At 46.3% G+C, this 14431-nt stretch overlaps 1 protein-coding gene across 1 annotated transcript in view; it reads left to right on the top strand.

The window, feature by feature from the left end:
* The window catches only part of Sdk1 (sidekick cell adhesion molecule 1), a 1012579-nt gene that overhangs the window by 729645 nt on the left and 268503 nt on the right, over nt 1–14431 (top strand). Inside the window, exons 6-7 of the mRNA XM_052168081.1 lie at nt 6010–6121; nt 7549–7739. Coding sequence (XP_052024041.1) covers nt 6010–6121; nt 7549–7739 — 303 coding nt within the window. The remainder of the gene's footprint in view (nt 1–6009; nt 6122–7548; nt 7740–14431) is intronic.

The following is a 14431-nucleotide window of genomic DNA, read 5'->3' as shown; positions in this document are numbered from 1 at the left end:
GTGGAGCATGTGTCCTTATTACATGCTGAAGAATCCTCTGGGTATGTGCCCAGGAGTGGTATAACAGGGTCCTCAGGAAGTGTCATGCCCAGTTTTCTGAGGAACCGCCAGACTGACTTCCAAAGTGGTTGCAACATCTTGCAATCCCACCAGCAGTGGAGGAGTGTTCCTCTTTCTCCACATCCTTGCCAACACCTGCTGTCTCCTGAGTTTTTGACCTTAGCCATTCTGACTGGTGTGAGGTGAAATCTCAGGGTTGTTTTGATTTGCATTTCCCAATGATTAATGATGTTGAACATTTCTTAAGGGTTTCTCAGCCCTCCGAAGTTCTTCATGTGAAAATTCTTTGTTTAGCTCCATACCCCACTTTTTAATGGGGTTATTTGGTTCTCTGGGTTCTACCTTCTTGAGTTCTTTGTATATATTAGATATTAGCCCTCTGTCGGATTTAGGGTTGGTGAAGATCCTTTCCCAATCTGTTGGTTGACATTTTTGTCCTTTTGACAGTGTCCTTTGCCTTACAGAAACTTTGTAGTTTTATGAGGTCCCATTTGTCAATTCTTGTTCTTAGAGAGTAAGCTATTGGTGTTCTATTCAGGAACTTTTCCCCTGTGCCCATGTCCTCAAGGGTCTTCCCCAGTTTCTTTTCTATTAGTTTCAGTGTGTCAGGTTTTATGTGGAGGTCCTTGATCCATTTGGAGTTGAGCTTAGTACAAGGAGATAAGAATGGATCGATTCGAATTCTTCTGCATGCTGACCTCCAATTGAACCAGCACCATTTGTTGAAAAGGCTATCTTTTTTCCACTGGATGCTTTCAGCTCCTTTGTCGAAGATCAAGTGACCATAGGTGTGTTGGTTCATTTCTGGGTCTTCAATCATATTCCATTGATCCACTTGCCTGACATTGTACCAATACCATGCAGTTTTTATCACTATTGCTCTGTAGTAAAGTTTAAAGTCTGAGATGTTGAATCCCCCTGAAGTTCTTTTACTGTTGAGAATAGTTTTAGCTATCCTGGGTTTTTTGTTATTCCACATGAATTTGAGAATTGCTCTTTCTAGCTCTATGAAGAACTGGGTTGGGATTTTTATGGGGATAGTATTGAATCTGTAGATTGCCTTTGGCAAGATGGCCGTTTTAACTATATTAATCCTGCCAATCCACGAGCATAGAAGATTTTTCCATTTTCTGAGATCTCCTTCGATTTCCTTCTTCAGAGACTTGAAGTTCTTGTCATATAGGCCTTTCACTTGTTTGGTTAGAGTCACCCCAAGATACTTTATGCTGTTTGTAGCTATTGTGAAGGGAGTCATTTCCCTAATTTCTTTCTCAGTCTGCTTGTCCTTTGAGTATATAAAGGCTACTGATTTGCTTGCATTGATTTTGTAGCCAGCCACTTTGCTGAAGTTGTTTATCAGCTGTAGGAGTTCTCTAGTAGAGTTTTTAGGGTCACTTAAGTATACTATCATATCATCTGCAAATAGTGATAGTTTGACTTCTTCCTTTCCAATTTGTATCCCTTTGACTTCCTTATGTTGTCTAATTGCTCTAGCTAGGACTTCAAGAACTATATTGAAAAGATATGGAGAGAGGGGACAGCCTTGTCTACTCCCTTATTTTAGTGGGATTGCTTCAAATTTCTCTCCATTTAGTTTGATGTTGGCTACCGGTTTGCTGTATATTGCTTTTACTATGTTTAGATATGGGCCTTGAATTCCTGTCCTTTCCAAGACTTTTAGCATGAAAGGATGCTGAATTTTGTCAAATGCTTTTTCAGTATCTAATGAAATGATCATGTGGGTTTTTTTCTTTGAGTTTGTTTATGTAGTGGATAGCATTTATGGATTTCCTTATATTGAACCATCCCTGCATCCCTGGGATGAAGCCTACTTGATCATGGTGGATGATCGTTTTTTGCATCGATATTCATAGGGGAAATTGGTCTGAAATTCTCTTTCATAGTTGGATCTTTGTGTGGTTTTGGTATCAGCGTAATAGTGGCTTCGAAGAAGGAGTTGGGTAATGTTCCTTCTGTTTCTATTTGGTGGAAAAGTTTGAAGAGCATTGGTGTTAAGTCTTCTTTGAAGGTCTGATAGAATTCTGCACTGAAACCATCTGGTCCTGTGCTTTTTTTGGTTGGAAGGCTATCTATGACCCCTTCTATTTCTTTAGGGATTATGGGTCTGTTTAGATGATCTATTTGAACCTGGTTTAATTTTGGTAATTGGTATCTGTCTAAGAAAATGTCCATTTCCTCCAGATTCTCCAGTTGTGTTGAGTACAGGTTTTTGTAGTAGGATCTGATGATTTTTTGAATTTCCTCGGTTTCTGTTGTAGTATCTCCGTTTTCATTTCTAATTTTGTTAATTTGAATACTTTCTCTGTGCCCTTTGGTTAGTCTGGCTAAGGGTTTATCTATCTTGTTGATTTTTTTCAATGAACCAGCTTTTGGTTTTGTTGATTCTTTGTATGGTTCTCTTGGTTTCTACTTGATTGATTTCAGCCCTGAGTTTGATGATTTCCTGTTTTCTTCTCCTCCTGGGTGAATTAGCTTCTTTTTGTTCCAGAACTTTCAGTTGTTCCGTTAATCTTCTAGTGTATGCTCTCTCAAATTTCTTTTTGGAGGCACTCAAAGCTATGAGTTTTCCTCTTAGCACTGCTTTCATTGTGTCCCATAGATTTGTGTATGTTGTGCCTTCATTTTCATTAAATTCTAAGAAATCGTTGATTTATTTCTTTATTTCTTCCTTGACCAAGGTATCATTGAGTAGAGTATTGTTCAGTTTCCATGTGTATGTGGACTTTCTGTTGTTTTTATTGTTATTAAAGACCACTTTTACTCCATAGTGATCTGATAGGAGGCATGGGATTATTTCAATCTTCTTATATTTGTTGAGGTCTGTCTTGTGACCAACTATATGATCAATTTTGGAGAAGGTACCATGAGGTGCTGAGAAAAAGGTATATTCTTTTGCTTTAGGATGAAAAGTTCTATATATATATCTGTTAAATCAAATTGGTCCAAAGCTTCAATTAGTTTCACTGTGTCCCTGTTTAGTTTCTGTTTTCCTGATCAGTCCATTGGTGAGAGTGGAGTGTTGAAGTCACCCACAATTATTGTGTTAGGTGCAATGTGTGCTTCTAGCTTTAGTAAAGTTTCTTTTATGAATGAGGGCACCCTTGTATTGGGGGCATAGATGTTCAGGATTGAGAGTTCTTCTTTTTGGATTTTTCCTTTGACCAGCAAGAAGTGACCTTCCATGTCTCTTTTGATGACATTAGGTTGAAAGTCAATTTTATCTGAAATTAGAATGGCAACTCCGGCTTGTTTCCTGGGACCATTTGCTTGTAGAATTGTCTTCCAGCCTTTTACTCTAAGGTAGTTTTTGTCTTTGACACTGAGGTGTGTTTCCTGTATGCAGCAAAATGTAGGGTCCTGTTTATGTAACCAGTCTGTTAGTCTGTGTCTTTTTATTTGGGAATTGAGTCCATTGATGTTAAGAGATATTAAGGAGTAGTGATTATTGCTTCCTATCATTTTTGATTTTAATTTTATACGTGTGTGGTTATCTTCTTTGGGTTTGATGAAAGAAGCTTAATATCCTGCTTTTTCCAGGGTATAGTTTCCCTCATTGTAATGGTGTTTTCCCCCATTATCCTTTGTAGGGCAGGGTTTGTGGAAAGATATTGTGTAAATTTGGTTTTGTCATGGAATATCTTGGTTTCTCCATCTATAGTAATTGAGAGTTTCGCTGGGTATAGTAATCTCGGCTGGCATTTGTGTTCTCTTAGAGTCTGCATGAGCTCAGCCCAGGATCTTCTAGCTTTCATAGTCTCTGGTGAGAAATCTGGTGTAATTCTGATAGGTCTTCCTTTATTTGTTACTTGCCCTTTTTCTCTTACTGCCCTAAGTATTCTTTCTTTGTTTAGTACATTTGGTGTTTTGATTATTATGTGATGGGAGGTATTTCTGTTCTGGTCCAGTCTGTTTGGAGTTCTGTAGGCTTCTTGTATATTCATGGGCATCTCTCTCTTTAGGTTAGGGAAGTTTTCTTCCATAATTTTGTTGAAGATATTTGCTGGCCCTTTAAGTTGTAAATCTTCACTCTCATCAATGCCTATAATCCTTAGATTTGGTTTTCTCATTGTGTCCTGGATTTCCTGGATATTTTGGGTTACAAGCTTTTTGCATTTTGCATTTTCTTTAACTGTTGAGTCCATGGTTTCTATGGTGTCTTTGGCATCTGAGATTCTTTCTTCTATCTCTTGTATTCTGTTGTTGATATTTGCGTCTATGGTCCCTGATTTCTTCCCAAGGTTTTCTATCTCCAAAGTTGTCTCCCTTTGTGCTTTCTTAGTTGTTTCTACTTCTGTTTTTAGATCCTGGAAGCTTGTACTCAGTTCCGTCATTTGCTTGTTTGTGTTTTCCTCTAATTCTTTAAGAGATTTTTGTGTTTCCTCTTTCATGACTTCTGCCTGTTGATCAAAGTTCTCCTGTATTTCTTTAAGTGATTTTTGCGTTTCCTCCTTATTGGCTTTTGTATTCTCCTGAATTTCTTTCAATGATTTTTGTGTTTCCTTTGTAAGGGCTTCTAATTTTTCATCCATTTTCTCCTGAATTTCTTTAAGTATGTCCTTCATATGTTCCTGTACCAGCATCATGACCAGTGATTTTAAATCCAAATATTGTTTTTCTGGTGTGTTGGGGTATCCAGGACTTGCTATTGTTGGAGAATTGGGTTCAGATGTTGCCATATGCCTTGGTTTCTGTTAGTAACGTTCCTACGTTTGCCTTTAGCCATCTGGTTCTCCCTGGTGTTAGATGGTCTTATTGTCACTGGCTGGTGCTTCAACCTACTGTGGATCTTTAAGATTATTTCTGCAATACTGGATGACTGGGTTTCCTCTGGCACAGATTACTGATATGCTGCCTTTCTCTTTTGTGCCTTTGGAGCCCTGCTCAGTCTTGCCTCAAGCAATGTTATACTTAGGTTGTCAAGGTCAACCAGGTGTTCTGTCTGCTCTATTATGGAGCGAATATGGTGTGGTGGGGGTCACTCCCTCTGTTGATTCTCACCTAGGACACAGGTCCCGAGACAGACTGACTTGCAGATGAACCGCCTATGTGCTCAGTTCCTGAGTGCAGGCAGACCCCTGGCGGTTTGCACCACCAGAGATCTAAAGCTCAGGGTGATACAGTACCTAGTGATCCTTTTCTGTCCTGGCAGGCAGAGAATATGGCTGCAGGGCTTCTCTCCTTCTGCCATTTTGTTTGGTTTTTTGTTTTGTTTTTGGGGTTTTTTTTAACCTGGCTGTGACAAAATGTTTGATAAGAGCAACTTATGGGATCAAGGGTTGACTCTGGCTCACAGTTTGGGGGCGGAAGTCTATCATGATTGGGGAAGCGTGGCGGCAGGAGCGTGCAGTGTGCACAGACAGGAAGCAGACTGAGAGCAGGTGCTCTGCTCACCCTCCACGGTGCATTCGGCCCTGACTCCCCGCCATGCATGGTACCATCTAGTTCACTTCCCTTAGCCTATTCTAGCAACCCCTCTCACAGATAGGCCCAGGGGTTTGTTTCCATGGTCATTATAAATCTCATCAGGTTGACAATTAAGATTAACTGCCACGGTGGGTATGGCAGGTGATGTCAATAAACAAATGCTCAGATCAATGCAAAGAATAAATCAAATGGAAATAAAAACATAAAGGGAAGCGTTTTGGAAAGTGCCGAGCCTCTGGAAGCTTACCGTTGCCCAAGTGCCCAGTGGTGACAGGCAGCCGGCAGACAGACTGGCCGTGCCTAGACGCCATCACACACAGTCTGACAGAGGCCAGGCCAATGTAAAACTATCACACTCTGGGCTCCCTCGAGGGGTCCTAGAAAGTCATAAGGTTCTGAGTTTCCTCTTGCTGTAGTGATACGTGGTCCTTTTCTATCTTACCCCATCATGCCGTCTTCCATTCTGAGGAGAGTCCTATGGATGTTTTGTTTTCTCTGCCACAGGAGATACTGGTACCCACGAGGCCATGGCCCCCATCATCGTGGTTGCCCCGGGCAACAGAAGTGTGGTAGCAGGGTCCAGTGAGACCACCTTGGAGTGCATAGCCAATGCCAGGTACAGGGTGTGCTCTGGGCGTGGGAACTCAGGGGGGTGGGTACTGGTCATCTGAAAAGCCAGACCCTGAAATACTCCCAAATCTGGGTCTTTGAGCCTAGATGCAAATCTGCAGTGGAAAATTCCAACCAGACCTCATGTGTCTGGTGGGTCAAAGAACAGATGCACTAAGAATGAATGCAGCATGGGATTGCCTAAGTGTCCAAACTGTAGATAAAATGTAAACGAGTTTCGCATTCAGACTTGGGTCCCATCCCTATGCAATCTCACTGTGAAAGTATGAGTATTCCAGAGGGGGGAAACCCAAAATACTAAGTATGTATAAAGGCTACTCATTTCAAATAAAGGCCTTAGAACCTGGACGAGAGGCCGGGGAGATAGATGGCTCAGTCAGTGAAATACTTGATACATAAGCAAGCAGAGCCAAGTTCTGTTCCCCAGAACCCATGTAAAAGGCAGATGTGCTGTCTTACTCCTGTAATCCGAACACTGGCAAGACAGACACGGGAGGATCCCTGGAGCCTGCTGTCCAGCTAGTCTAGCCTATACGTCAAGCCACAGGTTAGTGAGAGCCCCTGTCTCAAAAATTCAGGTAGCAAGAGGTGAAAATAAGAACTACATTGACCAACCTCCAGCCTCGCCGGGTACACACACACACACACACACACACACACGCGCGCGCGCGCGCGCGCGCATGCACTTACACACTCCAATACATACACATGCGTGCACTCATACACTCCAATAAAAAAGAAAGAACCTGGCCTTGTATATCCTCCTGTGGAGAAATGGTGATGTGGAGAATAGCACATGAGCTCCACACTTCCAACTGCAGCAGGCTCCTGGCGCTGCAAGTCATGTGTTGGGAATGCAGCAAACCTCATACCGGATGCTACCTCCCGCTGTCTCTGCAGCGCATGAAGCTTTTCAGTTTAGCTCCTGGTGATGGAGAGATATGCTCAACAGCAGTGACTCAAGCTATAGGGGGAGAGCTGAGCCGAACCTCTGAGCAGCCAGAAAAACTGGCCCCTCTTGCCCTTCTAGGCCCAGGCACGCCCCGCCTACTTCCCGATCACTCTAGGTTGAAGTTTAGATGGTCACACCTCCCATGTATCTGTGGGTCCCCTAGTAGTATTTATTTTAAGCATTCTTTTCCTGGGCAAATGGAATCATTAGCATGTATGGTCCATTGCCGCTGCAATTAGCTATCCTTGCTCAATAGCCCTTGAGCGGAATGTCTCGTTGAGGTGAGCCGTGAGGGAGTGGAGCTGTATCTGGATTGATTTTTAAATGTCCATTGTTCAACTTGCCATGGTTCCTGGTAGAATTAGCTTTGTCAAGCTCCTGCTGAATGCCCGAAATTATTATTATCGCCGTCCACGTGATTCACCACTCACTGTCACCGGTGCCTTTCTGCTCTTCCACAGGCCTGTGGAGGAGCTGAGTGTGCACTGGAAGAGAAACGGAGTTCGACTCACAAGTGGACTGCACAGCTACGGGAGGCGCCTTACCATCACCAACCCGACATCAGCAGATACGGGGATGTATGTGTGCGAGGCAACACTCCGGGGGAGCGCATTTGAGCCAGCCAGGGCCAAAGCCTTCCTTTCCATCATAGGTAATACTCAGACCGGCAGTGGTGCTGGCTGCATCCTCAGGGAGCTCTCCGTTCCCACAGCTCCAGGCAGACAAGAGAGCTGCAGTGCATCCCCCTGACTTGATGTATGGGTGCATGTGTGCCACCTCTGTAGACAGATGGGGAAGCCAGAGGTTGACATCAGGTGACTCTCCTCTGCTACCCTCCAGCTTATTGTTTGAGATAGGGTCTCTCTCTAGGACCTATAGATTGCCATTTTGGCTAGAATGACTGGCTCCACAGCCAGCTCTCAGGATCCAGCTGCCTCCACCCACAGCCCCGGGATTATAGATGATCCTACTGCTGATCCTGGCTTTTTATATGGGTACAGTGAGTCCTCAAAATTTTGCAGTGAGTGTGCTACTAAGTCATCTCCCCAGTCCCCACTCACCTTTATTTTTAATAACATGATTGATTGCTTGATTGATTATGTAGGTTTGGAGAGGGGATGCTCACATGCCACAGGATGCATGTGGAGGTCAGAGGACAACTTGTGAGAGACAGTTCTCTCCTTCCACCATGTATCCTGGGGATCAAACTCAGGTGGTCAGGCTTAGCAGAGCACACCGTTGACAGCCCAGCCATCTCCCTGGGCCATACTGACCTTATTTTTAATGAAGTATATGGTGGCATGGTAGAGTTAATCTTCCGAGTTAATCCCATTTGCTTTGGAGCAAAGTAGGGATCTCTAGTACCTTTCAAACACAGATGTGTTTCTCTATTTCTCATCTCTGCGACAGAACACCTGATAGAAACACCTCAAGACAGGACAGACTTACTTTAGTTTACAATTGTGAGGCATAAAGTCTTCTGGGGTAGGGAAGGCACGGTAGATGGTTTGGCTTTGTTTGTGGTAGACCCTAAGACCTTGCCCAAAATCCCTACTAGATTATAACCCTTGAAGGTCTGCCCCCTGTAACCAGACTCCATCAACAGTTTTGAAGTGTCCCAAAACAGCACCTCTGCCTGGGGAGCAAACACTGAAAATGGGAACACATGGGGACAGTTCACTCTCAGACCATCGTCACCTGTTGCTATAAAGCTGGAGAGTAGAGGTGGGCACCATCCTTGTCCCAGGCATCGCCTTCCTCTTCTGGCCTCTCTTTTGCCCCAAACTTCTCCCTAACTCTCCCCAGCTCTCCCAATCTGTACTCAGAAGTCAGCCTATGTGATGTTGACTTGGAAGGGAATGGAAACTGCTGCCTGTTACCTTTGGTTGAACTGAAATGTAAGAACAGCAATCATTTTTTTTTTTAAATAGGCCAAGTATGACCCGGAGGTAGGGAGGGCAGATAAAGTTAAATGTACCGGGTCACCGCTAAATACTGGAAGATCACAGCCGTGGAAGTGCGGCTTGGGCTGTGGCAGAGAGAACTGTAAGGTTATCACAAGATGATGATATGGGCGCATCACACAGGGAGGCAAGTACCCGCACCTGATTTTCCCAGCTTCCTGCGCAGTCACGAGCTTGTTCTTAAAATGGCTGCAGCTGCTGCCCTGCTGACCCGAGAGTCCTCAGCAGAAGCCACTGCTGGCGGACAGTGCCTTGGAGGCGGCTTCCCTCCATCTCTTATCGGAAATGAAAGGCATTGAAATGGAGGGGGGGGAGACCTCTTCAGAGAATCATTCCTTCAATTTTTTTTGCAGTTTACCATTTTGCAAAATAAGAAAAGAAAAATGCAGATAGATTGCTATGAAGTTAACCAGCACTGAGGAGCATTGCATAGAAGGTGGTTGCCCTGAGCAGTCCCCTGTCTGTCAGCCATCAGGGGAGGGCTTAGCCCTCTCCCTGTGACTTTGCTACACAGACCTATCAGCAACCTCCAGAACAGGTCATGAGGGTGATCAGAGAATGGAGCCACAGGGCAGAGTCGCTGCCAATCACTGCCGATCCCTCCGGAGGGTCTGAGCTCTCCCTTGGCCGCCAGTGTTAGACCTGTCTGTGAAAAGTATATCCCACTCTCAGCAGAGACTTCCACTGGGCTGATCTATGGCCGTCTGAGCACAGTCCATTATAGGTTGAACCAAAATTAAAATTTGTGATGTGTAAATCTCTGGAAGACGGGCTTCTATTGTGTTAAAAAACATTTTAAGGTAATTTAAATGAGGGAGAAAATTTATCTCCCTATAAACTTGAAATGTTTGCCTCTATCACCATTTCTTCGAGTATTTAAATCTATCATCCTAACTTTGATCTCGAATTCATATCAGAATCATTTTTTGTGTTTAGCACTCGCTATCCTTCATGTTCTGGCTTGTAAAGGTACAGGAACACACTCCCACTCTTTTGTGTATAGATGTATGTATGTGTGTGCACGTTTGTGTATGTGTTAACACTGAGTGCCTTCCTCAGTCACTCTTAACCTTATTTTTGAGATTTAAAAAAAATGTGTGTGTGTGTGTGTGTGTGTGTACAGCTGCCTGCATAGACCCAAAGAGAGCGTTGGTCCTCCCAGAACTGAAGTGGAAGGCAGGTAGAAGCCTCCTGGTGCTTGGAGCTGAACTCAGGTCCTCTACCAGAACAGTAAATACTCTTAACCACTGAACCATCTCTCTCAGTCTCTGAGACAGGGTCTCTCTCTGAACCTGTAGCTTGCCACTTCAGCCAGACCGACTGTCCGTCAGGCTTCTGGAATCCTCCTGTCCCTACCCGCCTCAGCCCTCAGTGCTAGAGTTACAAGGGCACGCCATCATGAGTGCTGAGGGTACACACTCCAGTCCCCAGCTTGTACAGTGAGTATTTCACCACTGAACCACCTCTTGTCCTCTGTGCTTTCTGCCTTAATGAGGTTGACTTCAATCCCCTTTTGTTTAGAAGTTGTTGTGACAGGTGGAATTCTGTGGTTGGGTCACACTAAAGAAAACCCTGAAGAAAGCATTTCTGTTGATTCAAAGGATTTGAGAATTGTCACCAAGCCTGGCCACCACATCAGGGAGGGATCCTGGGCAAGCGTGACCAATCTCCCGGACTGTCACCAGCAGAGCTGGGCAGAGAGCTGTTGCTATGAGCATGCAGAGGAATGGAAGCAAAAGGAATCGCCTTCCAATTATGGATATTTCACAGTGATGAGATGAGACGGTGGCGGTGGCTGTTTGCCCTGCCTGTCAGCTTCCAGCTGAATTGTTCGATTCCTGGAGTCTAAACAGACTCCAAGCTCTGATCACGAGCAGGTGCCTGGCGTCCACCCTACAGAGCCCTGAGGCCTGTTCCCCAACCTCCTCACTGCTCAGTGGTCCTGCTGTCCCAGTGACTGGCCTCCTTTCCTCCTGACCTCTGCTGTGACATCTCCCTGCTGGCCAGACTCAGGGCCATTGCTCTGACACCCAGAGGCTAATGTGTAATGTGGCCCTGCCTCCCTATGGTGTAGGGCTTCCTGCTCTGCCACTGCCTTCTCTTTCTTGGTGGCATCTTCCAGGCACAGGAACCAACTTCGCCCACCATGGTGGGTGGGACATGCTGGTGCTGCCCCTGAGGAAGAGCTCCCCCCTGGGCCTTCTGACAGACTGTGAGCTTTGCTGCTGCCCCTGCAGTTCGATGCTGGAGATTGCCCAGAGCCTACAATGGGCCTTGCCTCATACTTCGTGCTTCTGAAGCAGTTCAGCCATCTCCCAAGCACAGCCTCTGCCTCTGCATCTAGTGTCTGGGGCCAGCTTTGTTGGAGGCAAACCCCGGATGGGTCCCCTCAGGCTGTGAGCAGCTGTCTGTGACTGACCTTGAATATCCATCCTTTAGCTTCTGGCAAGCTTACCTGTCAATGAGACTAGGTGTCCCTTGAGCATCTCCCAGAAGTCACTGTGCAAGAGTCTCAGCTGCGCTCTGTAGCAATTGGCATGTGATAGCAATGTCTGTGTCAGGGAGATCTAAGCATAGGTTTTAGGGTTCACGTCTGACTGCATGGGTACCTGGTCACTGCGCTTTTATGAGTGTCTTTGGTATTCTCGGCCTTGGTTCCGATCCCTGCCTTGGAGAGGTAGTAGATAAGGCAACTGTCTGAAACAAGGGAGAGTCAAGAAAGCAAGCTCACCTTAGAAGTGCTGAGAGAATGGCCTCACGTGCCATTAGCATGAGCGCCGTGGCACGTGTTGCACTGTGCTGGCTAGTGAGTGTATATGTCATATCAATGAGTGTATGTGTCACATCTGTGAGTATATGTCATGCTCTTTTCACACTAAAAGCCACGATGCTCTTGCCACCCTTGGAGGTATAGAATGAAACCTTGGTCAGGGTAGAATGAAAGATGGTAACTGTGACAGTTGGCTTCAACTGCCACTGTGACACATCTGGAAGGAGTGTCAGTGAGGGACTGTCTAGGTCAGGTTGGCCTGTGGCATGCCTGTCAGGGACTGTCTTAGGTTAACTGATGTAAGAAGACCCATCCTGAAGCCAGCAGTGCCATCCTCGACTTTGGGCCCTGGACTGCGGTGGAAGCAAGCTAAGTGCTAAGCATGCATGCGGTTGTGGTCTCTGCTCCTGACCGGAGCTATGGCGTAACCGGCTGTATAAGCCTCCAGCCATCCGTTCTTCTCTGCTATGGTGGACCGCAACCTGCAAGTGTGGGCTAAAATAAACCCTGTCTCCCCTAAGTTGCTTTTTATCAGGGTGTTTTATCACAGCGACAGAAATAAAACTGGGCCAGTGGCTCTCACCAATTATAGCATCTCGGATCACTGTGGGGGACCGTTGGGCATCTTTTCCTCCTGACTGACAGATTCGGCATGTCTTGCGGGAGCCACAGCTGTTCGGTGCCCACTCCTGCCAATGTGCACAGTGTGCACAGAGCTCCTTCACACCCACCCTGGTCCTAGGAACAGAGAGTGGCTGTATTGGTTTCTTATTGTTGTGGCAAAAATAACCGAGCAAGGTAACTTAGGAAGGACTGGTTATTTCTTTTGCTCACACTTGGAAGGCCTGTCCTGGTGGGGAAAGCCCAGCAACAAGAGCATAGGGCAGCGGGTCATGCTGCATCCTCAGTCGGCAAGCAGAAAGAGAGGAACTCTGGTGCTCAGTTCACTTTGTGCTGAAAACCAAACCTAGCCCGCAGCCCGCAGCCCGCAGCCCGCAGCCCGCAGCCCGCAGCCCGCAGCCCGAAGCCCACGGACCGACCAGTGCCGCTCACACTGGGGGAGGGCAATCTTCTCTCCGCAGTTAAACCTTTCTGGAAACATCCTAAGACACTCCCAGGGGTGTGGTTCCATGGTGTTTATTAATCCAATCAAGCAGACAATGAAGACTGACCAACACAACAGCCAATACAGAGAACTCTGTCTGTTTCCTGCAAAGCTATTCTAACTCACTCAACACAAATCACTCGAAAATTCCAAAATTCTAATTTTAAAACGAAGCCACTCGTAGCGGCGGGTACAGTGTCACAGATGAGGAGCCATTCTGCAGCCTAGTGTGTGTCTATGTCCCTCTCTCCCATCATTCCCTCCCTCTCCACTCAATTCCTCCTCCTGCCCCTCCCATCCATCCTTCCCTTCCCACCCCTCCTTCCCACCATCTGTCTTTCCCCCTCCTTTCTCTCTTCCTTCCTTTCTTCCTTCCCTTCTCCCTTTTCCTCACCACTTTCCTTCTTTCTGGTCCCTTCCTCCAGTTTTTCCATCTTCGCATCTCTGCCCTGCCTCTTGCCTCTCCTGCTTCCTCACGGAGAAAGTTCTCCACTGTCTGGGCTCCTGCCATTAGACCCAGCCACTCAGCTAACCCTCCTCTCCCACTCTCTCCATTTTAATGTCGATGACCTTTATCCCACCTACAGAGCTCATCATGTCACATATAGAGCACACAGGTCCCAGAGGATCTGTGTAGACATCCTCGGGGACCATTCTGCTCATTACAGTTTATAAGACACCCAATGTGGACAGTGACTGCAGCCAAAGGCGCAGCATAGCGGCAGAGCTGGGATGCTAGAGGGCAGGGAACCCTGTAGGAAATGTATTGATCAGAACGGCCTGGGGCTCAGTCTGGACCCACCACCAAGCCTGAGGGCTGTACAACATGGGCTGGGTATACATTAACCACCCCTGCTGAGGCTGTTCTGCAAGCCAGCGCCTCTGCTCTGAGCCCCTTCAGTCAAGGCTCCAGTTTGGGACGACTTAGAGGGACCCTGCTCTGGTTCTGATACTGCAGCTGGGCCATCTGGAGGACATTCAACCCGTGCTGGCTTTGTTTGAGCTCTGATTTCACCCAGGGCAAGAGACTCTTCGGATGTCTTCATCTTATTTCTAAAGATGGAAGTGCCCATTTCTATCCTTGGTGAAGTGCCCGTTTCTATCCTTGGTTCTATTGACTGCAGCTGTGGTCGATATTTAACAGTCCAGTGTAGACCTGTGCCAACTGGGCTCTGGCTCTCTCTCTCTCTCTCTCTCTCTCTATCTCATTTGCCAAGACACAGACAGACTCACCCAGTTGCCCTTGGAAGATCAAGTGGTTAAAAGGCACATGCCTTAGATGACTATCCTCAGGGTATCTCTGAGGCTCAGCCAGAAGTCCCCACGGCTGAAGACCTAGTAAGTGCCTACTGTCCTCCTCCTGTGGACAGTGGGGAAACAAGCAAGACCCTCAAGAGCTTCCATTAGATTGGATTGGCATGAAGGACCCACAAAGAGAAACTGTGGCTCACGTGTGGCAGGCAAGAGGCTCCGTGAGTCAGGCCACACCACTGTGGCAGCTCTGA

The sequence above is a fragment of the Apodemus sylvaticus genome, chromosome 22 (assembly GCF_947179515.1).
Source record: "Apodemus sylvaticus chromosome 22, mApoSyl1.1, whole genome shotgun sequence".
Lineage (NCBI taxonomy): Eukaryota > Metazoa > Chordata > Mammalia > Rodentia > Muridae > Apodemus > Apodemus sylvaticus.
The sequence above is the reverse complement of the archived record's forward strand: the minus strand, read 5'-3'. Positions and strand labels throughout refer to the sequence as shown.